The 27274-nt window shown below is 45.1% G+C and overlaps 1 protein-coding gene across 2 annotated transcripts in view; it reads left to right on the top strand.

Annotated features, from left to right (window-relative positions):
- Positions 1-27274, top strand: part of CDH13 (cadherin 13) — a 1002781-nt gene that overhangs the window by 948169 nt on the left and 27338 nt on the right. For both annotated transcript variants that reach the window (XM_038538175.1, XM_038538176.1), the window contains one exon: positions 20328-20470. In XM_038538175.1, the coding sequence (XP_038394103.1) occupies positions 20328-20470 (143 nt within the window). The remainder of the gene's footprint in view (positions 1-20327; positions 20471-27274) is intronic.

Here is a 27274-nt window from a genome sequence, read left to right as displayed (position 1 = left end):
GTTTCAATTCACGCATTTCAAGGGAAGACCTGGATGCCTACGGAAAGGTCCTTTCGTTGTTTCTTTTGTACAGCAAAAGCATTGCAGAAATGTGGCTGTGGGGACGCCTGGGTGGCTCACTGGTTGAGCATCTCCCTTCGTCTCAGGTTGTGATCCCAGGGTCCTGGGATCCAGTCTCACATCGGGCTTCTTGCATGGAGCCTATCTCTCCCTCTGCCTATGTCTCTGCCTCTCTCTGTGTCTCTCATGAATAAGTAAATAAAATCTTGGAAGGAAGGAAGGAAGGAAGGAAGGTAGGTAGGTGGCTGTATCCAGAGCCACGGCCCCTCCTTGGGGTAAGACCCCAGCATGCAGCATCACACGCTCAGATGCCATGGGCTGCGGTCTGGGTGGACCACGGCAGGTGTGGTTTGTGAAAAGAGGAATCCAGGCATTCTGCCTCCAAAGCCTGTCCTTGACCGTGGAGTTTTAAGTTCTTAGTGTCTGCACAGGACCTGGGGAGAAGGTGCCTAGTCACTCACTGGCCCTACAAGCCTACGTACCTGAGTGGTGATGTGATGGCCCTGGATGGGTTGGATGACACTGAGCTGTGTGTGTGTGTGTGTGTGTGTGTGTGTTGTGAAGACACATTTAATCTGAGTTCCTATGACAAGAGAAGGAAAGGCCTTGGCCAGAAGTTCAACAGCTCCTGCCAATATGCACAAAGTAATTCTTTTAAATGAGTGAACTACCCGTGACACACTATAAACTTGATAAACTATGTTAAGGTGCTAGTGGGATGGGAATTAAAAAGGCTCATCTTAGTAATTCACTCACCAGCCCCCATGTTTACCAAATGCCAGAGGATTCCCCAGGGAGAAGAGAACACAGAGTGAAATAAGCCTTGTCTCCTGGCCCTCAGAGAACTCTGGCCAGCAGGGGAAAAAAACACGCAATTACGACATGTCATTTTTATTGTGTATACATTTATGTGTTAGCTGGGACTATATGAAATTGCTGATATTTGGCAGGTTTTGGCCATTAATATGGCAACTTTGTGATTCAACCTAATATTGATGTAGTGGTATATTAGCCTGCTAGAGCTGCCGTCATAAAATACCGCAGGCTGGGCGCCAGGACAACAGAAGCTTACTTCTCACAGCTCTGGAAGCTGGAAGGCTGATTCAGGGTGTGGTGAGAGCCCTTCTCTGGGCTTGCAGACAGCCACCTTCTCGTGGCGTCCTCCTGAGCCTTTCCCTTTTCATAAACACATCCTTTTCATAAGCACATCTCTCCTTAGAAGGCCACTAATCCTAACAGAGCAGGCCCCACCCTTGGGACCTCATTTTTAACTTTAATGACTTCTTTAGAGACCTCATCTCCAAATACACCCACACCAAGGGTAGGGGCTTCAACATTGCAACGTGAGGGTGACAGGGAGAAAGACATTCAGTCCACCACAGGTGCGTAATGGACACCTTATGTGTGTGTATGTATCCAGCATATACAGGGTTTGGTATTGTATATAATAGATATTTCTGTGCACACACACACTGTGATAGCGAGGTTGCAGAGCGGACAAGAAACACTGACTTTGCCAAAATGGAAATGGATGTACAGGTATAAAGATACCTTTATATTACTAGTTTTGTTTGTTTGTTTGTTTGTTTGTTTGTTTGTTTGTTTTGGAGGGGAAAAAAGAACCCTTACTGCAAAAAAAAAAACTATAGGTAGAAATTTTAGAGATTCTGATGATCAGAAAGAAGAATGATATAAACCCCACTAGTCAGAGACAGGCACAAGCCTCTTAAGGCCGAGGTCAGCTGGCCAGGCATCAGAATTAAGAGCATGCATGCTGGGCCTGGACGGCTCTGTCACTCGCCAGCTGTGTGACCTGGAGCAGATTGCTTAGCCTCTCTGTGCCTCAGGGTCTTCATCTGTGCCGTGGGGCAGTAACACCTACACGGTGAGGCTGTTAGGAGAGTTAAATGAGCTGAATCTTGTGAAATACTCAGGAAGTTTCTGGCATAAAGTAAGTGCTCGAAAACACTCCCTTTGTTTTATTGTTGGTCTCTTCATCACTGGTATTACTGGTTTTTTTTTTTTAAGATTTTATTTATTTATTCATGAGAGACAGAGAGAGAGAGAGGCAGAGACACAGGCAGAGGGAGAAGCAGGCTCCATGTAGGGAGCCCGACGTGGGACTCGATCCAGGGACTCCAGGATCACACCCTGGGCTGCAGGCAGCACTAAACCGCTGAGCCACCTGGGCTGCTCTGGTGTTACTGTTAATGCGGTTGCCACCAGCGTTCCCATCCAGGGTGTTTTTTCAGCCAGATTGGTAAATGGGCTCAGGATTACCCACTAAGCCCATGAATAGGAAGGGCCTGGCACACGGGACGTGGTGTGGAGAGGGACCGTGGGGCTGACCTTGGACTCAGGAGGAGAGACAGTTTCATCACTTCCTGGTGTGTGCGACAAGGAGGCGGCGAGCATGCCCTGCATTTGCCTGTGGTCCTCTCAGTTGCACACATATTCCCACTTTGTATAGAGACCCGGTTTCTCATGTCATCTCCACTCCACGCACATAGTCATCTCACCATGCGTGTCATGGCTATCATTGTTTTTATCGTCTGCATACTATTTCATTATCTGGGAAACTAATCACTTTTAACAGTTTCCTGGTATTCTTTGAACCATTTCTAGAATAAATAGTGATGGAGGAAACATTCTTGTAGCTAAATATTTCTGCCAAATAAGTTTGCATCACGCTTTATTCTGAGACCCTTACGCAGCTGTTCACACTGTGAATCTGCTTATTCAGGGCTCTGAGAAGTCCCGCAGAGGAGGAACACCTTTGAGTTTATTAATCCAGTATTCTGACCTTTATGAAATTGTTCCCAACTATTTCTTTGGCCTGAATTATTTTTTGAAAAGAGTTTCTGGATCAAAGTATAGGGGCAGTTTTACAGATTTTCATTTATTTTCTTCTAGGATGGTGTTTTTTAGGAACTAACAAGCCTGGAAGCCACCTCCACCTTCTAGGCTAAACCATGACCTCATTTGAATCACGATCACATGAAAAGTTCAAGACACTAAAAGCATATGTGATGTTCTCACAAAAATTGAAACAATCAAGCCCAGTGCAAAGAATTACCTGGTTCTTTTTCTGAGTCTTCTGGGAAGTCACTTTAGAGGAGGTCAATTCATCCAGAAAGTATAAATTTTCCTTTTTCTAGATTTCAGACAGGAAAACATGTCAAATGAATACAAATCTCTTATGGGGACTATCTCAGAGCGTCTCGGGAGATCTAAATGCTGAACGTGTAGCGGACAGTCAGGAGATGCCTGTTGTAAATAATGCGTTCGGTATAAAACAGGACGCAAAGTAAATGTTCTGTGTGGCCCGACTGCTCTTCTTATATTTCACCTCAACTCAACCCTATGGCTTATTTATTTATCCAGTAAATACTCACGAAACGTCTACCACTGGCTGGGCCCTAACTGGGCCCTGAGGACAGCAGCTACAGGACGTGGTCCTCTTGCAGAGCTTTCGCGCCGATGGGGAGGCAGGGATGCTCACATACATGATGGATGACTGCATAACCAGGGCACTTGCGGAGAGCCATGTGTGCCGACGGGGAGCACAGGGCACAGTGGGATGCAGAGTAAGCAGGAAAGGCCACCGAGCTGGCCTGGTTGAGAGAGAGGTGATACCTGACCCAGGGTCTGAAGGGTGATGCCGAGCCAGCCATGCGAAGCACTGGGGAGCAGATTATCAGGCAGAAACCAACAGCTCCAGCCAAGGCTGGGAGGGTGGAGGGCCCAGGGACTTGGGGCCTAGGGAGCCGGATGAGCTGACAGTGTGACAAACTGTGCCATCATGCACCTGCCCCAACGCAACTGCTTCCCACGTGGACCAGACATATGTGCGCCCTCACCCGGCCCTGCAAATCCCTGGGCATAGGGACTCCCTGGAATCCCCGAGAGCATCCTTCCCTTTGCTTGTCACACATTGACCTCTTTTTGCTCCTTCCCTCACCCAACCGTTCTGTTCATCCATCCTTGACCAAGGCCTGCGAAGGGCCAGACATGTGACTTATCACTGGATATAGGAGGAGAGGAGGACAGTCCCTGCCCTGGACACTCACCTAGTCATATGCAGAGTTCAGTGTCAGGTGGCAAGTGGCTTTGGTGATGCTAAGCATCAGGAGGGCAGGGAGCTGCCCGCCTTGTTCACTGCAACCTCCCCAGGCCCCAGCAGAGCGTTCGGCGTGTGACAGGTGTTCAGAGCTCTGTGTGGAGCGAACGCATGAAATCCACACCCCGGGCTGAGAGTGTGTGGCTCTGAGTGCTCTGTGGGGGGATGATTGGCCATCTCCCTCCTGCAGAGAAGCCAGAGGCATCGACTGCTCGGGGAGATGGCCCCTCTAGATGAGGAGCCACACCAATGACACGGGAAGCGTGCTCCCTGGTGAGATCTCTCCATAGGAAGCCCAGACAGTCGGCCCCCAGAACCCCACGGCCCCCACAGAGCCTGGCCTGTAGGGAGCAGCGTCTGCAGCTGGCTTGCCACGCCGACTCCAGCAGGGGGAGAAGGCCCGTCACCCGAGCCCAGCCGGCTGCCTGTAGGAACCTCCTCCGTGGCGGTGTGCCAGTCTGTGTGCGCTGACCTTCAAGGCATAATGCAAGGCTTAGCCATCTATCTCATGTCGTCCCCGTGGCAGCTGGCCTCATTTATCGACTTCTCGAAAGCGCCAGTACCTCTGCTCAGCTTGGTCTGAGCTGGGCTTAGAGACTCAGGTGCTGGAGCAAAGGCCATGGCATGTCAATTCATCACCCAATAAAAATAAGCTCGGAGAACAAATGCAGAGGGGTTGATTAACTTTCCCACACTGGTCTTCTGACATCCCCGGTTGCTCTCCCGGTGAGCACGGTTGTGTCTTCGTGACAGCCCACCCTGGGCGACTGAGCACAGGCCCAGACACCCCCATACCATTGGGTTATGTGCACAAAAGCTGATCTTGACCTGAGCAGGGTGACCCCCCAATCTGGGCCACACGCTGTCCATCCCAAACTCTGAAACATCAAGACTATTTTAATTTATTTGGCCCTACAGCTTTGTAAGAAAGTATTATTAAAGTTTGGTAATCGGGGCACCTGGTAGCTAAGCGGTTGAGCGTCTGCCTTTGGCTCAGGGCCTGATCCTGGGGACCCGGGATCGAGTCTCACATCGGGCTCCCCACAGGGAGCCTGCTTTTCTCTCTGCCTGTGTCTCTGCCTCTCCCTGTGAATTTATTTATTCTCATGAATAAATAAATAAAATATTTTTTAAAAATGTTTGGAAATTAGCTAACCAAATGGGAGTGAAGGGCAGGTGATGACCTCAGGAGCCAGAGGATGGTGGGCCAAGGGAATCCCTATGCATGTAGGGTGAGGAAGAAATCGCAGCCTCTGTCCTGGAAATCAGAGGAGAGGCTGCTCTTGTTTGGATGGGGTCACCCCACGTCTCCCAAAGTGAGTGTAGCAAGGTCAGGGCCCCAGATGCTGTGCTCCATCCCTTCTTAGCTGTGTGATGGCTCTCTGGGAGACCTGTATACACTAGCGGTTCTTCCTCTTGTCACCAGCCATCCTGGCCTGGCTTTGGCCCAGCAGACAGGCTGTCAGCACAAAGGCTGGTTCTGGGATGCCAGAGCCCTGTTAGCCTCCACAGGGACATGAGGGTGACCCCTGGGAAGGAGGCTGCATGGCTCTGGGTGGGCATGAGAACTGGACCATTGTCAAAACCCGAGACTTAAATAATTAGATACAACATGGACCTTCCATATTTGTGCCCCGGAGTGCTAAGGATGAGTCCATGGGCAGCCACTGAAAACTCTATGGGATGTTAAAGTGAGAACCTCCTTTTAATAAGTCTGATTAAGAGACCAGAAGCCATGGAGCACCCGGGGGGCTCAATCGGTGAAGCACCCAACTCTTGGCTTTGGCTCAGATCATGATCTCAGGGTCATGGGATCAAACCCCGTAAGACCCCATGCCCAGTGGGGAGTCTCTCCCTCTGCTCTTCCTCCTCACTTGCTCTCTCTCTCTCTCTCTCTCTCTCAAATAAATAAATAAATCTTTAAAAGAGAAAGAGAACAGCAGCCTGTAACCATATTAGAAATGTTCCCTGGGCAGCCCGGGTGGCTCAGTGGTTTAGCGCCTGCCTTTGGCCCAGGGCATGATCCTAGAGTCCCGGGATTGAGGCCCACATCAGGGTCCCTGCATGGAGCCTGCTTCTCGCTCTGCCTGTGTCTCTGCCTCTCTCTCTCTCTCTCTGTCTCTCATGAATAAATAAATAAAATCTTAAATAATAAATAAATAAAATCTTTAGAAAAAAAAAAAAAAAAAGAAATGCCCCCAAAACAGAAGGTACTTGATGGAGGCCAAAGGAGAGGCTCATGTAGAGAACCGGGCCTCAGCTTTTAATTTATAAATGTGTTGAGATTCTCCAGGCAGAAATGGTAGATTCTCTAGAGGTGGATTTTAGCAGGTAATTTTTCTCCTCCTTAGAATGATTTTTGGCAGTGGTGAGTCAAGGTTGCAACCATCCTAACTGGAGGCATGTGAGCACAGATCAGCACGGGGCTCAGAAGCCCCAGACTCCCGCCTCTGCCGTGCCCTCATCCAGTTGACGGGCTCCAAATCACAGGTTCTTGAAGGACCCTTGTCTAAAGAAGATAAGGAGCAGAAAAGGGCCTCTGACCGTGAACTGATTTAATGTGAGGACGCACATCCAACACAAAAGTTTTAAAAAATGGAAGATTGGGTGGAGATCTCATTTTGGGGTGAAAATCAGTTCATTCCTAAGTTTGTTTTTGCCTCCACCAGAAGCTATTCTCAGAGTGCACATGGGTGAACCAACTGTTGCTTTGCCTTTAGTGTAACTTTCCCAACAACACCCCATGACAATACACGCCACACTCCACGCTCAGCTGGCACAGCGTGTTTATAAAGAGGTGTCCTTCCGCGCCATCCAAGGGCTCCATCCATTTTCCACAGGGCTTCTCCTAGTCCTGTGCTCCTCAAATCACTCTTTCTCGAGGCCTCTATAGACGGAATCTCCTTTCTCTTCCGTTTTTGACTGGCTTGTCTCTGCTCCTTCCTAATGTGTCTTGGGTTTGCTCAGGTCCCTACCCTGCCCCACGTGGCTACACCTCGGCCTGGCCCCTGCACCTTTGTGAGATTAGCAGCTGTACTCCACGCTGGCTTTGCCTTGTGTCTGGATGCTTCCGATCACCGAGGCTGACTTACTGAGCCTGCTGGCCACAGCTCGGCAAGGTGGGGATGTTAGAGAGGTTGGTGGATGTGGCCAGGCGTCCCCTCGTGAGGCCACCAGGGGAATACTCAGTTGAGGAGCCATCCCGGCGGGCCTCTTTCACATGTGCATTCCAGGGCCCACAGCACAGTGAAAGAAGACGATTCCTCATGGAATGGGCACATCGGCCAACAAATGGGTGAATAGCCCCACACCGAGGAAAGCTGACATTCTACCGACTTGAACCAAACTCCAAGCCATCCTGTTCATTTCTGAGTGTGGTCTCTAGTGCTTGGGAAAAGCCACCCAACGTGGACACACGGAGATGCGAAATTTAACCTGCCCCTGACCATGCTACAGGAGCCAGGCTTGATCGTTAATGACGACTTCAGTGACAGCAATCACGATAAATTAATAACGGAAGCCGTCTTGTGGCTGCATTTTTAAAGCATCTGTTTCATTCTTTTACCCGCATTCGAGATATTAACTCATATGTTTTCATCTAGAATTGACAAGTGTGTCCTTGGGTTTCAGAAATCTTGAGTTTCTGAGGTCCCAGCTTGTAATTAAAGAAAGCCCCATATTTAGTTACGATATCAGGGTCCCAATTTCCCATTTTTGCCAATATTGTTAGGTCCTTGGCTTCACGTGTTAACTCTGTTTTTCTGGACTTCTCTGTATTTTCCTATGATCAATTTGGCCTGAGGCAATAATGCGAGGCTCCTTAAAAACATCCAGAAGCAGCCAGCAGTGCTTGGAGGGCATTAGGTCCTCTTTTCAGTAACTGCTGCATTTGTGCAAGCTTCAGAATCGGGGCGCGGTCAAGGACAGGGTGGGGGAACTCATGCATAATCTTTGGAATAAGTTTGCAAGTGGGGACAAAGTGCCAGCTAGAAAGAGCTCGGTCACAGCAACGTCCAGTTGCAGATCCAAAAGGTCCCATCGCACCCAGTGTAAATTATAACAAAGGATCAGGGGCCCCAAGCAGGAGCGCAGGCATGACCTTTACTAGGAGAAGCAAGGAGCAGAGCTGCTGCACTGAACAGGTGGCGAGGGCGGATCCGAGGTGATGCGCATGATGGCTGGCAAGCCGCGGGTTCCCTGGGGGCGTCAGCTCCCTTCTGTCGTGGGGGAGGCTGGACCTGTGCAGGACTCACAGCTCCAAAGCAGGTCAGGAGCAGACAGGAAACGGCTTTCCTGCAGGCAAACCCCGGATTCCTGAGAATCACTTGCACACCCAGTAGGATGTTTGTTGGCTGCAGCTGGCTCCTTGCTCCCCGACAGTGAAAGCAGAGCGTGCCTGAGAGCACCTGTTGTGCAGAGAAAATCACGTTCAGGCCTCTGTTATCATTCTGGGTCTCTCCAGCAAGGCTGAGCCCTCTGCCCCAGGCCTTGGTCTAACTTAGAAGTTGTCGGTATGAGCCTCTCAATCAGAGAACATTTTTTTTTAAGATTTTATTTATTTATTCATGAGAGACACAGAGAAAAAGAGGCAGAGACATAGGCAGAGGGAGAAGCAGGCTCCCTGCAGGGGAGGATTCGATCCCAGGACCCCGGGATCACAACCTGAGCCAAAGGCAGACACTTAACCACTGAGCCACCCAGAGCTGACATCCCCGGTTGCTCTCCCGGTGCAATCAGAGAACATTTTAAGCCCATATTATTTGAGAATTTCTAGAGATGAACATATTAAAATCATATACGTATGCGATATTATGTTAAGCCTTTCTTGAATGTGTATGAATTTTTTTTTACAAAAACAAATAGGATTTTAAGAAAAGGTTATGTCAATATAATAGCTTGGGAGTTTTTTTGGGGGGGTGCACATGCATCTGCGTGTGTGTGTGTGTGTGTGTGTGTGTTTGGGGTTTTTCTTAGGGAATGTTATTGTCCTGTAGTTTCCAAGTCTCATGGAGTTCCCAGTTCCCTCTAAGGAAAACCGAGGGTTTCAGCTCCGAGTTTAATCACACTGTGTGTGGAACAGTGGCTCTCCAGCTTTGGTGAGCCAGAACCAGCCAGAGGGCAAGGTAGAAATGAAGAGGCCCCATCACATTCAGCAAGCCCACCAACTCTGATATAGGCCAAAATTGGAGAGCTGATGGCATAAGAAACTTTCCAACCCTCACAGGCTACTTTTAAGGCAAACCAAAAATAGAGACTATATTCAGGAGACAGAGAGACCTGCGCTGAATCCACCATTCTGCCATTGAAAAACCACATGAGGGGTACCTGGCTGGCTTGGTCAGTAGAGCACGTGACTCTTCGTCTCAGGGTCATGAGTTCAAGCCCCATATTGGGCATGGAATCTGCTTTTAAATATATATATAAATAAATAAATAAATGATTTTTTTAAAAAAAAAGCTGCATGACATGGATGAGTTGCTAGCCCACCTGACCCTCTGTTTCCTCCTCTGTAAAGTAGGGATATTAATATCTGCCTCCCAGGTTAATGGGCAATGATGTACAATAAAGTGCATACATTGTGTGGCATCTCCTCGGTGATCAATGAATGTGGACTTCTGGTTCTAAATACAGCAGGAAATAAATACTGAAAATAGAAAAACATTCATAGCACACGACATGTTAGGTAGAGGAGACTACCTTTGCCGCCTCATCACGAGTGTAATTAAATTAATATTCATACAAATACTAATTAAAATCCTCCCTCCCCCCTGGAGTATAAGTTCCCAAAAAAAGCAGGGAACCCACTGCTGCATACTCAAAACCACGCTTGGTGCCTGGCACATGAAGCACTCAGTAAATATTTATTTAAAATGAGTCAACAGTATGGTCACGTTAAAAACGTACATGTGTGCATGTGTATGTCTATACATAGGCTGGAAGCCTCCAGACCAAAGTTTTAATAGTGCTTATTTCTGGAGGTAGATGAGGGTGCTTTTAATTTTATTCTTTCTGCTTATCTATATTGCCTGAATTTTCTGCAGTGAACACAGACCTAACCAGTGCGTCCTTGCATAAATGTGAGAGGGATTGAAGCCACCTACCATCTTGCCTACAAAACATGTTCCTTCATGACTTCCAGCTTCCTTATATATATGGTCTCTAGAACTAAACACTTCTAGGAGAAATAGGAATTAAATGATTTCTAAAAATAAGTAGAATTTCTTTTGATCTGCCAAATTTCCCTCTTCTGACTGTGGACCATGTAGAAAACAGTTAACACAGCAGGACTGAGACTGTGGTCTCCAGAAACGTCTGCTTATTGGATTTCGGCATCTGAAAACTTGGATTTCTAGAGGGTTCTCACCATACTAGGTGATAAGAGTGGTTCCCTGTGCCTCAAGTGTTTATGCAAACAAATAGGGCTTATGCTGAGAACCTACTTTCCTTCTGGAAATCAGGGATTTTGCTACATGCCAGGCAGAGAGGGTGGCTACATGACCAGCCCCCAGGAAAATCCTGGGCACTGGGATCTCTAGCGGGCATCCCTGTGAACAGCACTTCACAACGCACTGCTGGGGAATCAAGTGTGTCCTATGTGACCCCCACGAGAGGTCTTTGGAAGCTGGCACCTGTTCCCCCAGACTTTGCTCCACATGCCTGTCCCTTTGCTGATCTTGCTCTGCATCCTCTCACTATAATAAATATCAGCCCCAGGTATGACTATGTCTTGAGTCCTGTAGGTCCTCCTAATGAGTCACTGAATCTGGGGGTCATCTTTGGGAGCCCTGACACACTTGAGTCTCTGCTGACAGCATGTAGGAAGTCTGAGCCCACTGAAGGGACATCTGGAGCAGCATTTAGGTGGGAGTTGGGTTTGTAACGAGAGAAATGGTCTAGTGGCCCTCCTGAGAGAGAAATCTATCCATGGGGAATGGATGGATGGACACCTCAGGACAAAATTCCTCTAGGATTCTGGGTCAGGAGGATACAGGCCAGTCAATGTATGTTGAAGAAGGCTTGTACTCTCACTGATTGATGCTTTCATTCATTAAACAACTGAGTACCTACTCTGTGTGCACTGGCACTCTTCTAGATCCTGGACACAGAGAGTTGAGTAAGATTGATGCATCCACTGCCCCCAAAGAGCTTACCCTGTAAGCTGAGGAGGAAGCCAGGTGAGGAGACACGCTTCTCAGAGGGCACTCACAGTAGTCTCTCCAAGGACATCTAGAGGACTTCGTATTTGGGCTGAGACCTCTGTGTCAGTGAGACACACATAAGCACATCTAAGGGGGCCAAGTTTCATGGGACAGATGGAAAATCTTGAGGCTAGAATTAATTTGGTCTTTTGAAGGAACAAAAGGAAAACCTGTGTGCCCAACGGCGTTGGGAGGGCAAGGAAAGAGTTTGGAAATGAATGTGAGGACGTAGGGCCTTGGACTCGTGGCCTGCAGTTTGGATTTTATTCTACGCCCAATGGGAAGTCATTGGAGGATCCTGAGAAAGGGTATAAATAGGGTATAAAACTGAATATAATTGCCCTGGTTGGTGTTTGGAGAATGGATTGTAGTACGTAGAATAAAAGCAAAGGATCAGGTGCAGTGCGGTGGTCCAAGCATACAATGATCCCTAGTGCCCTACCTCCTACTTCCTACAACAGAGCAGAGATAACAGACTCACACCGCACCTACCTCAGTCCACAGCAGGGGCAGGAGATGACCTCCTTGGGTATGGCTATGCATTGCTCATTGTCATGGCAGGGGTCAGAATGTTGGGATGGAATCAACCAAGACTTGCCCATGTGCCATCTGAAGATGGCAACCTCCAGGAGAATGTGATGATCAGAATTGGACTCTGGTAGAGCCTCATGCAGGACGACCATGGGATCCCACCAGGGACCCTGGGATACCTGAGAGAAGAGGTCCAAGGAAGGGTTTAGAGGCATCAAGAGCTCCCCTCCTTTCTCAGCTGTTATTTTGCCATTGACATCCATAGCGCCATGCTAGGCTGGGCAAGCACGTGCCCCACCTTCCCCACCCGGGCCACTTCCTGGGCAGGTCCTCTTGTCCACGCCTGCTGGTGTGGCATCTTCCCATCCTCCCTGTTATTGAGACCTTTCTTGGCTCTGGTGCCCTGGCTACTCCCGGGCTCTCCACAAGCCCTGAACAGTGCTGGGCTTCGGTGGCCTAACTGAACCAGAATTCCTGGATTCACTGGCCCTTCCACCTGTTCTGTTGGTCTCATCAGGAGATTTGAAGTTGGCCCTTCCCACTGTATGGAGAGCGAGAGCTACGTGAGCCGTTTCAAAACAGTGTACTTCCTTGAGCTGGGAATTCTATTACTTTCTAGCTCTGTTTTTAAATCAAGTGATTGATACAAATCACCCAGGCAGGTATTCCATCTAATCCAGGGGGCCCACAGAGCTGGAATTAGGTGGGGAGCTGAGCATAGGTCCCCTGATTCCTTTCTTCCCTGTGGTTTTACAGGTTTTAATGTCTCTTTCAGTAAGAATATAAAATATTCCATATTTTTATATAAAATATAAAATTCCTGTAGTCTGCCTTTTCTTATTTCCTTTTCAGGGTCTCATGGTCTTTCCCATCCTTACTGACTCCTCTTTGAGGGTAAACTACAGTGAGGCTCATATGTCGGCTTAAAAAAACAAAAAACAAAACAAAACAAAACACCACAATCCTCCCCGCAATACATGTGATATCAGCCAGGATATTTCGGACGGCTCCCTGACTAGTGTTTGCTGTCGACCGGTGCTTCTCAGACTGTCATGTGTCTACAGAGCCCTAGGGCTCTTGCACTGATTCCTTCTGACATGAGTCCCAACCCAAGTCCCCTCCCCCAGGTAATCCACGCTACCAGTTTGCAAAGAGATGCCCAGACCCCTCTGTGTACATTCTCATATATTCTAATATGCCCAAGGGTCCAAAGCATCTGGAAAGATAGCAAACTTATTTGTTTCGAATGGACAATGAGTCAGGGAATTTATTGAATGATCTGACTTTTCCAAACAACCTAACATGCCATTTTTAGCAAATAGTACATTTCCAAATGTATATATGGATATACATCCATGTCACTGTATATAAAATATCTGTCTAGATAGACTGATAGATCTCTAATTAACTAATACATATGGTAGATATATATTATATTAGATATCTATATCCATACCTGGGTCTGTCTGTCTTCCTGTGTCCATAGCTGCCCTGTTTCTGGGGCCTCTAATATAGCATTGATCCTCTTGGCTAATCCTGCACTAATAGCACTGTCTCACTTTGTAACATTATTAAGTCTGATATAAAAGGAAGGCCATAGTAAGCTGTGTGGCTTTGGTATCTGTGCTGAATAAATATGGATCCCCCACGCACAGAACGTGAGCCCAAGAAGCTTACAGAAGGGGCTTGTCAAAGCTTTGGGTCTCTCCCTCCTTCCCACCACTACCAAGGCCCCATGAGGGCTGAGCCTGGCAGGCCCTTCATCCTTCTCCATTGATACCTGGCCCCTGGCCCCTGGCCTGGAGTTTCCTTCCCGTTCTGCTGCGACCCCACAAATAGTAAGCCTGCTTCCCAGGAGAGTGCAGGGCCCAAGCATGGTCAGAGGTGCCCAGCCCCACTTCACCACATTGCCTGCTAATCAACCTGCCCCGTGTCTGCGGAGGCCGCCACCCAGAAGAGGCCAGATCCCAGCAAGTGCTCGAGCAGCTCCTGTGAAGCTACATTAGGGACTAAAATGAGTCCCGTTTTTAATTTGATTTTTCTTCCTCTGTAACAAGCAAAGTTCACATTACAGATAAATTGCCCGGAAATTCCAATTTAATAAGGCATGTTCATTTTTCAGGCCTAAAAGCATGGAAAACATCTTGCACGCTGGTACTTTTATACCAAAAGGTTTATTAAAAAGACAGCTTTGAAGCTGTCAAGAATTTACATAGAGTTTCTGGCCAGTTGGTCAGAAAGGCTGATCTCACAAAAGGGCCCATCACCCAGGAAGTTGGAAAAGCAGGTTGGCTGGTGGTCTCCAGCTGCTCTGTCCTCTGGGGTAGGATGCTCAGGAGTCGGGGAAAATCATGCACTCAGGGCCTCGCCGCCAGCTCTTGGCTTGCATTGTTTGCCTTGGGAGTACCCGGCAAATGGGGTGCCCCTTGTCCTGAGTAGAAGCAGCAGGCATCACGGAGACGCAGGACACAAGCATGCCTCCCCAAGGTCTCCGATGATGGGAAGAGACACCAAACAAAGTAAATAAACTAATAGAGGGAAACAGAATTAAAGGTCATGAGAAAACACAAGTAAATACCCACGACGATGGATACTTGATTTTTTTCTATAAATTTTTATTTTTTATTTTTTTAGAGGAGAGTGAGTGTGAGCTGGGGAGAAGGGCAGAGGAGGAGGGAGAGAAAGAATTTTAAGCAAGCTCCACCCCCCAGGACAGAGCCCAACATGGGGCTCGATCTCACGACCCTGAGATCAGACCTGAGCCAAAATCAAGAGTCAGATGCTTAACCAAGTGAGCCACCCAGGTGTCCCTACCTGAGTGTCTTTCTTCCTAGCTCATGAGTGGCAATGATGGTGGACGTGTTTGTTTGAACAGTGCTTCTGTGCCTCTGAGAGGTGGGTAGGGCAGAGCCTGTCATTGATAAAAAGGGACCCAGGAGCCCAGGGAGGGCAAGTAACTTGCCCAAAGCCCATAGCAAGTCAGCAGCAGAGCCTGGATACAAATCTTTCTTAATTCCAGGTGTAGTCTGAAAAAGTAAGTGATTAACAGGAACCTGCCTGTCCCTGTCACACTGGGAGCTGGGGTTAAACAATGCAGGGAGGGAAACAAAACACAAAAGTAAACCCACCAAAAATGCAGGGAGTGGTTGTGGAACCGCCCTGCTTTAAAATGATGTCAATGAATACTTACTTGGTAGCAATGTGAGAAACTAAATATTGAAGAATAAATTTGTTGTTGTTTTTAAGAGAATAAATTGGATGTTAATGCTCAAAAAAAAAAAATAGTAGAGTCACCCAGGCAGCAGGATTTTTTTAGGGAAGAAAAACACTGAGTGGCTATTGTGTAAAACCCTCAAGCCCTTGCTCTCTCTAGGAGGCCTAACTCCACTGGACATCGTTCTTAGGGGACAGTCCCTGAGTTAACGTCCTGTAAGTTTTCCGCTGACTAGCACTACTCCGCATCCAAGAAAAGAAGCAAAATTGTTCATCATACCCCGAAACAGTAGCATCATGAGACCAAAACCATGATAGGGAGAAACAAAGAGTATTGTTTCTTTGCCAACATGAAAGCCTCGATCATTTAATTCTGTTTTTATTTATATTCTGAACTCTGATTTGAGTAATCAGGAATAAAATACGGTCCATTTAAATTTTTCATTATTTCAAATACATGGAACTACCACAAGTCATTTCTGGATCAACTGCGAGCTTGTTACCTGGTAAGGTGGGAAATAAATGTTACCTTTCTTCACATTCCCCATTTCTGTGATTATTGCCCCCGACAGGAAGGATGCAACCCTGGGTGTTGCCGGGTGCCAGGCACTTTCCCTGGCCCTGGGGACGTGGAATGGCCAACATGTGGCCATGAGCATAAGTAACAAACCAACCTGCTTCAGGTCCAGCACCTGCCATCCGGTGCCCCTGTGTGGAATTCCAGCTCTGCCACTTCCGCTGTGCTGCTTTGGGCAAGTTGCTAAGCCCCTCTGAATCTTGGTCATCTCACCTTTAAAGCGAGGATGATACCAACTTCATCTGGTTGTTGGGAACCACAGAAATGGTTCTGAGTCTGGCCCAGGGCCAGGCACAGGACGTATGCACTCATACAACCCACTTGAACCTCATCCTGACAAAGCACAGTTTGGTGAAGGCAGCAGGCCTACAAAGGCCCTTCTTACACTCCAACAGGTTAGTCTGTATTCATGCCCAGCAAGGGACAGAAGAGGAAGTGACTGCCTCTAACGGGAAGCTCTTACAGGGCGACCTGGAGGAGGCATTTCAGCCCAATCTTAGAAGACAGGAATTTTGCAGGCGAAGGCGTAAATTGCTCTCAAAATGAAAGACAGGTGTTTTTAAAATGGTTCATTCTCAAGAAATAAGGAAATGATCATTGAGGCAGCAAGGGAATGTGGGAAAAACTACGTTAGCTCTACTCCTTCCCCATGTGCTTCCCACCACTGCCTCACCTACAGAATGCCATCTCCCCAGGGCTTCGCTGAGCCAGGGGTTCCCAAAACATTCCAGGGGACAGTGAGGGTCCCATACTGGACCCAACCCCAGTGGACCACAGCCACACATCAGCGGTCCGACTGGCTCTGCTGGGAGCCACACGCTTCGTGCCAGGTCCCTCTGGCCCTCACAGCTCCCCCGTGAGGCCCTGGGATTTTCCTCCCTCACCAAGGCAACAGAAACAGACAAGTAGCTCGCTCAAGGTCACAGAGTGAGAATCCAGGTCTTTTTTATTCTGACATCCAAGTCTTTTACTCTCATGGAACAGCTGAGAACGTACATGACCCGGCATAGCCATTGCAGAGGTTAAGAGCAGACTGGCACACCAGACAGCCAGGGTGCAGATCCCAACATCGCCACGCACTCTAGCCCCTAACCTTGACCTTGGCAAAGTGGTTCGTCTCTCTGGGTTGGTTTTGTTGGTTTGTTTTTGCATTGGAATAGTTTTTTTTTTTTTTTTCTTGGCAAGAAGTCAAATGGTACCTTTTTAAAAACAAAATAAAGATTCTACTTAAGGGTTTTTTTAATATTCAAGTAGATTTTTAATGATAAAATCTATCAGTTCTATGAAAACTAAGAAATCTACGGCCTGGAATTTAATAGAAAAAAAGTAACACAATGAAAAGGTCGATAGCATCCAGCATCTTTTCAGTTTCCCCATCTATGAAATAGGAATAATGATATTATCAACCTGTCAGGGTTGATGTGAGGGCTGAAAGAGTAGATACAGCACGCCCCCTGAAAAGTGTCTGGTGCATAGAAAGAACTCAGTTTAGTGTTGGAAGCCGCTGTTGTTACCATTATTATGAAAGGGTACTGTACCCGAGGCTGTTCTAGAAAGACTAGACCTGATGCCTTGTAGGAAGCACTAGCAAGGCCCACTTCCTAGTGTTGTTCAGCAGTGCAAGGTCTGGCTCACCTACTTTTACACAATTTGATTTGATGTGATTGATGCACACAGAGGTGCTTGGGTCTGTTCACATGACCCAGATTCACCAGGGCCTGAAAAAAAGAGTCTTTCTCTGTGCACTAAAGTGAGACTCTATGTCAGAGGCTCTGTAATTCCCTCCTGGAGGCCCCCAGATGTCCAGGGGTTGCTGCTAAGGCTGCAGCAGAGCCTGGGAACAATCGGAGGGTCTCCCCAGCTGGTAGTCAAGTTGGGACCACGGGTGCAGTGGTGTCATGGGGCAGCTGAACGGCTACCAGAAGGCTCCTGGAGGCTGTTCTAGAGGTTTCTTATTCCTCTGCTCCCTTCTCAACGAGCCAGGCTGACCACCCCTTCTCTCTGTGACCACAGCCTCCCTCAGGTAATAATCACATTGTAAGGCCCCCAAGATTGCCTCCAAGTCAGGGATGGCGAGTCCCCTTCTCCTTGACCACACACCTGTGGACAACCCCTTGGGTCCCAGCTGCACGTGAAGAATCTAACCCATTGTGTTTGGAGTCATCCTCGCTCTATTCTCAGAAAGTAGCTTGTTTTCAAAATTCAGCAAGTATCTTCTGACCACCCTCCAGTAAGTTAGCTGGGAAGCAGCTTCGTGTGGGGGTTCAGATCAGGGGCTCTGGACCCACATCCAGACTCTAAGGCCCTGGTAGCTGTGTGGTTTGTACTTTAGTTTCCTCATCCGTAAGTGGGGATATTATACTTACTGTATTCGTTTCCTATTGCCACTGTAACAAGCTGCTGTAACAGATTACTATAAGCTTGGTGAGGCTAGAAATGTCCTCTTCTCCAGTTCTGGAGGCCAAAAATCCAAAATCAGTCTCACTGGGCCAAAATCAAGGGGGAACCACACTCCCTCTGAAGACTCTAGGGGAGACTCCTTTGCATTAGTCTAGTCTCAACCTCTGTGGTCACCTGGGCTTCTCTTTTCTGGGTGTCTCATCAGGGCATCTGCAGTTGCATAGTAATATGCAATTACATAGCATAGTAATCCAAAAGCACCTCCCCACCTCAAGATCTTCCCCTTAATTAGAACTACAAAGTTTGTACCACGGGATTAGGATGTGGACATCTTTTCCTGAGAAGACTAGGATGGTAATTGGTCCCAAACTCTTGTTGGTTAAATCAGGTTTTAAATGTTCTTAGAACCAAAGCCAGCAGTACATGGCAGAGATGTTGACTCCAAGCATCTTTACCTGACTGATGAGCCATGAGTTTTCATGTCCCCTCAGGGGATATATTTCAAAGATTGGTGGGGAGTGGCAGGAAAACACTGACTAGCATCTCACTGGCTCAAGTACAAAAGTAGTTGGTGCACCTGCCATGTGTCACTGGGATAGTCCCACATTACCCAGGCCACTCAGTTCAAGGAAATCTGAGTCTTGTTCAGTTGGAGTCTCCCTGATAGGTGGGATTTTCATTTCTTACCTAATGCACATTTTGTTTGAACTTCTTAGAAGGAGCGTGGATTACTTTTACAACAACCTCAAAAATAGTAACATTTTAAAATTCTTTGATGGTTTCCTATTATCCAGAACCCAACCCCCTTACAATAGTGGTTCAGATTCTGCATAATCTGTCTCTCTAAACTCACATACTTTCGGTGTCCCCTGGAGAAGCTATGGCCCTGACCACAACCATCCACATGCTAGAACATAAATACTCATTCAGCAACTGTCTGTTGAGTGTTGTGTATGTGCTAAGCAATGTTTTAGGAGCTAGGTCATGACAGCAAACAGATGTCCTTGCCCTGTGGAGCTTACACTCTAGTGAATCTCTCTGTTCCATGTGTTAATTTGTATTCTTCTCTCTTGCTGACTTGTCTGTCCTCTCATTCTCTGACAACATCCCACCCTTTCTTCTGGTCTTGGTTCGGACACTGCATCTTCTGTGAGGTCCCCAGGGTTACCCTCTGTCAGAAATAATGGCTGTTTCCTCCAAGCATCTGTGCACCCTCCCTGCACTTTCATGGCATTGCTTCTCCTACCGGGTTTGCACATGGGACACACCCAAGGTATTAAAGAAATAAAGCTAGGGGCACCTGGGTGGCTCAGTGGTTGAGTGTCTGCTCTTGACTCAGGTCGTGATCCCAGGGTCCTGCGATCAAGTTCTGTATCAGGCTCCCTGCAGGGAGCCTGCTTCTCTCTCTTGTCTCTGCTTCTTTCTGTGTGTCTCTCATGAATAAATAAAATCTTTAAAAAAAAAAGAGAAATACAACTAGAGTTGGACAGCTGTGAACTCTGTCTCTTTGAGAACTGGACAGTACAAGCTCTCTCCTCACAGGCTTGTCATGAGGCACAAAGGAGGCACACACACAAAATATTCAGCACAGAGTTGGTGGCCTGCCATCACTTTCTGAATAAACAACTGTGACTAAAATGATGTATGGTTTCACACATATGTGAAATTTAAGAAATAGTGAAAGGGATTATGCTGGAAAGGAGGGGAACTGAGTGGGAAAAATTAGAGAAGGAGATAAACTATTAGAGACTCCTAACTCTTGGAAACAAACAAATGGTTGAGGAAGGGGAGGTGGGCAGGGGGATGGGGTAACTGGGGCATTGAAGAGGGCACTTGATGGGATGAGCACCGAGTATTATACTATATGTTGGCAAATCAAACTTAAATAAAAACAAATGTGGAAAAAAAAAAAAGAAGAAGAATTATCTGGCACCACGATGCCTGGGTAGCTCAGTCAATTAAGTGTCTGCTTTCAGCTCAGGTTATGATCTCAGGGTCCTGGGATCAAGCCCCACGACAGGCACCCTGGTCATCAGGCAGTCTGCTCCTCCCTCTCTCTCTGTGCTCGCTCTTTCTTATGCACACTCTCAAATAAATAAGTAAATTTTTTAAAAAGATAATTGTCTGGCACCTAGCATGGGAGCTTTTGCCCACCACTCAGTGAACATTTCTTGAACCTATTCTGAGTGTAATCTGAATGTTGTTTGGGACTTTTTTTTTTTTTCAGGTATTCTGTTTACAAGGACCCAGCTGGCTGGCTGAATATTAACCCCATTAATGGGACTGTTGACACCATGGCAGTGCTGGACCGTGAGTCACCATTCGTTCACAACAGTGTGTACACTGCCCTCTTCCTGGCAATCGACAGTGGTGAGTAATTTTTAAAATGCCACTAAGTATATACTTTTCAGTTATAAATGCATTTTTACATTTTACATTTCTTCTGGTAACACTTGGAGATGTTCTCAGGAAGAATATAAATGTGTGGAGTCAGGGAACGCATTCAAACACACAATGAGAGAGGTGATACCCCCAAATCCTGGAATTCTAGGAGCTTTGTCCAGGAGAGATCAGAATGGTGATCTCACTGTGCTTCATCTTAGGCAGGTGCCATGACTAGGAAGGCACATTAATATCCTTCATCTTAGCATCATGCTCTCATCTGTGGGACATTTCTTTCACTTAGTGACATCACTGAACTTGACGACTGAATTATCCTCCAGCTTTTATTCTGTTATCACAAGCGACCATGGAGGGACATCAGGTGTGCTCAGCTAGGAGCTTCATAATCACAGAACAATTGCTGTTCTTTCAAATACTAGTAATGCAACATCCACGTGCCAGACTCTGTTCTAGATGCTGGGGATATGGCAGTGATCAAACAAAAATGAGTGTCCTCATGCAGCTGATACACTCATGGGGGAAGGAAGAAAATGGAGTAAAATACATAATACACTTTTGGGGGGGAAAAAGGAAACATACTATTTCTGTATGAAACAAGGAAAAACAGGAAAAAGATAGCAGACAACAGGGTCCTGTGGTTCTAACGAGGCAGCTGTGGGAAACCTCATGGTGGCAGTAACATTTGAGTAAAAACACAAAAGCAGTGGAGATGAAAGGACTGAAGTTATCTAAGGGAAGAGCAAGGAGGCCAGGAGGACTGGACCAGAGAGAGTGGGTGGGACAGGAATGGAGTAAAGACATAGATGATGTGGGCTTATGTGGGCCTCTACACCACCCTCTGCTTTTACTGCATGTGAAATGGGATGATGTGGCCGAGTGCTGAGGAGGGTGCAGTGTGACATGATCATGCTGCCCTGTTGAGTAGGGCACAAGTATGGGGACCTCTTAGGAGATCAGTGACAATCTAGGTATGATGGTGGCTTGGACTGATGATAGGGGAGGGGATGAGAAGTCAGATTCTGGGAATAGTCTTTGTATTTCAGACACAAAGCTAACAGGATCTGCCATTGGCTAAGATGAGGGGTCAGACTTTGCGGGTATGGGAAGCAAAGATGTCTGTTGTGTCAATCACACAAGAAGTTTGTTTTGCTTTTCCTATTATTCCTAAAAGTCAACTGTTCATGGCTGAAGATTCAGTTTCGAGTCCCATATATCAAAAATGAATATTCACAGGGCCTTTTGTATATGCCTTTCATTATACTCAATAACAGGTAAACTAAGAATTCTCAAACCCCATCGCCATGTTCTGGGCACCCACATGCAAATCACATATGAGATCATGTGTCTGAGAAGTGCACAATCACTGCAGCATGTAGTAGGCAGAGAGGGCTTCACAATGAAGTCAACCTTTGAGTTTGGCCTTGAAAGACACGTATGGTTTGGATAAGTGGCAGGGGAGGAGGTAGAGGTGCCTGAGAACACAGAGCAGAGGAATCAAGACTAGAAGGGAGTGTGTGGCATGGGTAGTAAGAAAGGGAGAGAGAAGAGTTGCACCCACTGTGAGTGAACAAGTGGAAATCCATTTGGATGTACATGAAAAGTCATATCCTCAAAACATCTCAACATCCAGACAAGTCACTTGATGGAGCCAGCAGCCAAAAGATTGCCTAAGTCCTTAAGGAGGAAATTGCATGATGAGATACACACAGACATTCATTCATCCACACACACTGTACTTGGTCCTAGAGACTTAGAGTTGAATAATGCATGGTCCTTGTGCTCCATGCACTAATGAGTGATTTGAGGAGTTAGACTAGTAAACAGAAGACCACAATGCAATGTCGTAACTATTCTGTTGGACCTAAGCCCAGAAGAGCCCCTTGTCCAGCCTTGGGAGTTGGTCACAGGGAGCTTCTTGGTTAAAGGGATCTTTACAGAGTGATGAAGGATAAGTTGAGAAAAGTTAGCGCATTTTTGTAATTCTATTCCCATTTTTCAAAAATTTTAATTCCAGTATAGTTAACATACAGAGTAATATTAGTTCCAGGTGTATAGTATAGTGATTCAACACTTTCAAACATCACCCAGTACTCCTCACACAAGTGCTCTCCTTAATTCCCATCACTTATTTCACCCATCCCCCCCACCTACCCCCCTGGTGACCATCAGTTGTTCTCTATAGGTGAGTCTGTCTCCTGGTTTGTCTCTCTCTTTTTTCCCCTTTGCTCATTTGTTTTGTTTCTTAAATTCCACATATGAGTGAAATCATAGGATATTTGTCTTTCTCTGGCTTATTTCACTCATCATTATCTCCCTAGCTCTATCCATGTTGTTACAAATGACAAGATTTCATTCTTTTGTATAACTAAGTAATATCCCATTTTATAAATATATATTTTATATAGATATATAATTATATATATATTTATATTTATATTTATAACATCTTCTTTATCCATTCACCAATTGATGGATACTTGGGCTGTTTCCATATCTTGGCTATTGTAAATAATGCTGCTATAAACATGAGGGTGCATATATCCCTTTGAATTAGCATTTCGTATTTTTTGGGTAATACCCAGTTGTACAATTACTGGATCATAGGATAGTTCGATTTTTAACTTTTTGAGGAAACTCCATACTATTTCCTGGAGTGGCTGCACCAGTTTGCATTCACACCAACAGTGCATAAGGGTTCTCCTTTCTCCACGTCCTCAGCAACACCTGTGTTTTTTATTTTAGCCATTCTGACAGGTGTGAGAAAACATCTCATTGTGATTTTGATTTGTATTTCCCTGATGATTTGTGATGCTAAGCATCTTTTCACGTGTCTTCTATATGGCCATCTATATGTCTTCTGTGGGAAAAAAATGTCTGTTCATGTCTTCTGCCCATTTTTAATTGGATTATTTGCTTTTTGGGTGTTGAGTTATATCAGTTCTTTCTATTTTGGACACTAACCCTTTATTGGATGTGTCTTTTGCAAATATCTTCTCTCAGTCAGTAGATTACCTTTTAGTTTTGTGGATTAGAAAAGGTAAGGCATTCTAATAGAAGCCTGAAAGAATATGGATATGCACACTGAGAAGGCTTGCATGATTGGTTCCAAACGTACAAAGCTAAGAGCAGAGAGATGGCCAGGCACCCACTGCTCTGAGGTTGGTACTAGGTCCTGCATTGAATGCCTAGCTCAAATCATAGTTCCTGATTTAGACCCGACACTCAAAGATCTGTGGAATAGATCCTGAAATAGATATAAAATGCTCCATATGCTATGTCAAGATGTTTGATTTGATTATGTTTCTTACTTGCCCTCAGAATAACTTTTGTGCTTTAGAAAGAGAACTCCTTTGGAGGTGTAGAAAATGCACAATGATGACATGGGAGCCAGGGAGCCATTCTAAAGCTGTGGCAGAAATCAGGGTAAAAGAAGCAAGAAGTAGTGAAGTGAGTTTAGGTGGAGTGAGTCCAGAGTCAGGAAATATGTTGAAAGCCATAGCCAGTATCTTAGTTGCAGGGGTTAGGGTGTACCTGGTGCTGATAGAAATGGACCAGATAAGATGAGTCTAGAAAATATCTGGAAGGAAGAAACAAGACTTTGAAAAAAACACATACCCAACATAGAGAAAGCTGATATTGAGATTTCTAATCCAGAAACCAGGAATGACTATTCCATTGACAGAAATGGAATGGGTTTCAAAGCTTTGTTCCCATGTTGCCTTTATGGGGTGGGTGTTGAGATGATGTCCCATGGGACTGGAATAGAGGTAAGGAGGTTTTTCTTAGAGAGTCACTCATGCAAAAGAAATGGGAGCCATCAGAAAAGGTAAGTTTTATAGAAGGAACAGGCCTAGACAGGAGTGTTAAGGGCATAAACAATGGGTGACAATAAGCCAAGAATGTTTAAAATGTTGTTTGACTTAAAAAGTGTCAATTATAGATGAGCTAAAGTGATGATTTCAGAGTTCTGTGCTACCTAAAAATCTCTGTACTTGTAGAGAAAATTCTCAGCTAAGAACAGCATGAAAAGAGGTTGAAATACAGCAAATAGAGTTGTCATTGCCTTATGAAATATTTTACACAATTATTCATAAAAAAACAAGCAGTGAAGTACACTTTAATTTTTGCCAGAAACAAGAGCCTCCTCTGCAGATGTGACTAGGCAAGCTGCTTATAAACACCGAGGCTCAGTTGATAATTCCTACTTAAAAGGTTGTGAAAAATGAGAAAGAGAAGTGCAGTGCCCTCTACACTCACCTCAAAAACTATATTAAATGTTCAATAAATGTTAATTTCACCCCAGTGGGGGTTATAGAAAGGAAAGAATGCAGCCAAGAATGGTCCTCAAGAAAAATACAGTGTGAAGTCTACTTCTCATTTCTTTTAATACTAATATCAAACAAGTAAATTCAAAATCTGGTGTCACAGATGTTTCCAAAAGGACGAAATGTCCCTGAAAACGTAATGATAAATAGAAAACAGGTTGGCATTAATACACAGAACCATCATTAGAGATGATAATCTTGAACAAAGCCCCAAAGACTTAAAGTAAAAAGAGCATAAATTTAAAAGGATCTCATAAATCAAAGGAACTTTTGTTTAAAGCTTCCTTTTAGTCACTCACTGAAAGCATCTCTCTAGGTATTATGTTTAACCAGGAAAAACCAACACTTACCTATTAGATCAAAGTTAATAGTATAACTGATGTCTCAATTTTAGACAAAGTAAGCATTTGATTTTATTTAATTTCTAGAAATTCAATATATTTGATGGAATGAAAGAATAAGGATTTTTTGTCATGTAACACTAGGAAAGCTAAAGCAAAATAAAATTATTTTCTCCAAAGAGTCACTTAGGAATTTATATCAAAACATGTTGATATATAAAAACATTTTATCAAAACATGATAAAACATATATGTCTGTAGGATCTTCCAGATAGGATACAACAGACTGCTGTTCCCACTGCAAAAACTAGGAAAATCAGGTTAGATTTTAAAAGACTTTAATTTTAAAGGCATCGGAGAGCCATAGAAGTCAGGAGGCATTGATCAATGGAAATACCAAAGAGGTAAAAAAAAAAAAAAAAAAAAAAAGTATAAGACAACCAGCCATTTCTTCACTCTGGAGGCCTTTTCTGATTCTGGAGGAGGGTCAAGTTGGACCCAGGTAGAGGGCCCAAGATGAAAGGAAATAAACCAGAAATGCTTGTAACAGTCATGTGGAGCTAGCGTGACAAAGTGAAAACCTGAGGGCCTTTAAACGCATGGCTACTTTTCCCTCATGGACAAATGCCCTTTAAAGGACAGAGCAAAATCTCCTGGGGTCTCACAGAAACAAAGAGCTAACAGAGGAAGCAAACACACCTTAAACACAGAACCATTCTATCCTTAAGACATTTGCCAGATTTTAAAGGTACAAAGTATTGTAGAATGGGATGGCCAGTGCTATAGACTGAATGTTTATGTCCCCCCAAAATTCATATGTTGAAACTAATCCTTAGAGTGTTTGGAGGTAGGGCCCTTGGGAGGTGCTTAGGTCATGCAGATAGAAACCTTCATGAGTGGGATGAATGCTCTTATAAAAGAGACCCTAGAGAGTTCCTCTGCCCCTCCTGCCATGTGAGGATACAGCAAAAAGACTCTATTGAAAATCACAAGTCACTGCTAAGAGAAGTTTTAATCCTATTAAATGAGAGATATACCACGTTTATGGATTGGAAGTCTCGATGCTATTGAAAAGTAAATTCTCTCCAAACTGACCTAAAGGATCCAATGTGATACCAAGCAGAATCTCAGGTCTTTGTTTTGAGGTGAAGGAGAAGTGTATTGTAAAATTCATGTGGAAATATAAGAGGCTAAAAGTAGCTAAGGCAATCTTGAAGAGTAAGTTGGAGGACTTACACTATTAGATACTCAGACCTATTAGAAAAAAAACAGTAATTAAAATTATGTGGTGTTTGCACAAAGACAGAAAAAAAATTGACTTATGAAGTAGACTAGAGAGTTTAAAAACAGATACACACACACTCAGTCCCTTTTTGTGACCAGGACATGGTGACTGCAGATACGAAAGCATGGTCTTTGCAATAAAAGTCCTGGGTTAATTGAATACACATATGAAGAAAAATGTTTCCTGACCCTTCTCTTAGGCCATATACAATATACAGTAACCAATTCTAAATATATTACAGGTCCAAATATGGAAGGTAAAATAATACATCTTGTGGAGACAAATATGTGAGAACATATTGGTGTCCTTGACATAGGCAAAGATTTTTCAAGCAAGACACAAAAATATTCACCACAAAATGGAAAAAAAAAAAAGTAGATTATGTTAAAATTAAGAACTTCAGTTCATCAAATGATATCATTAAAAAAGTAAAAAGATAACTCACAAAGTAGAAGATATTTACAATACAAAGAAATCCTATAATCTGTAAGCAAAAGACACAACCCAAAGCAAACCAGGGAAGGAACTTGGGTTGTACTTCACAACAAATGCCAATAAACACAGAAGAGATGACAACTTCATTAATCAAAGAAATAAAAAATTAAATTATATAGATATAAATGAAAATACAAATGAATCAAGAAAATACAATGAAATGCAATTCTGTGACAGACTTAAAAAACAGCTGAACTGGTAAGTTGGAACATTCCAAGTGTTGGCAAGGATGTGCAATAATTGGAAGTCTCCTATCCAGCTGGTAGAAGCGTAACTTGGTTACAACCACTTTGGAAACTGAAAGTATCAACTAAGGCTGAACCTT

This window comes from Canis lupus, chromosome 5, assembly GCF_011100685.1.
Source record: "Canis lupus familiaris isolate Mischka breed German Shepherd chromosome 5, alternate assembly UU_Cfam_GSD_1.0, whole genome shotgun sequence".
In the NCBI taxonomy this organism is placed as follows: Eukaryota; Metazoa; Chordata; class Mammalia; order Carnivora; family Canidae; genus Canis; species Canis lupus.
Note: the sequence above shows the minus strand (reverse complement) of the source record. Positions and strands in the feature narration are given on the sequence as shown.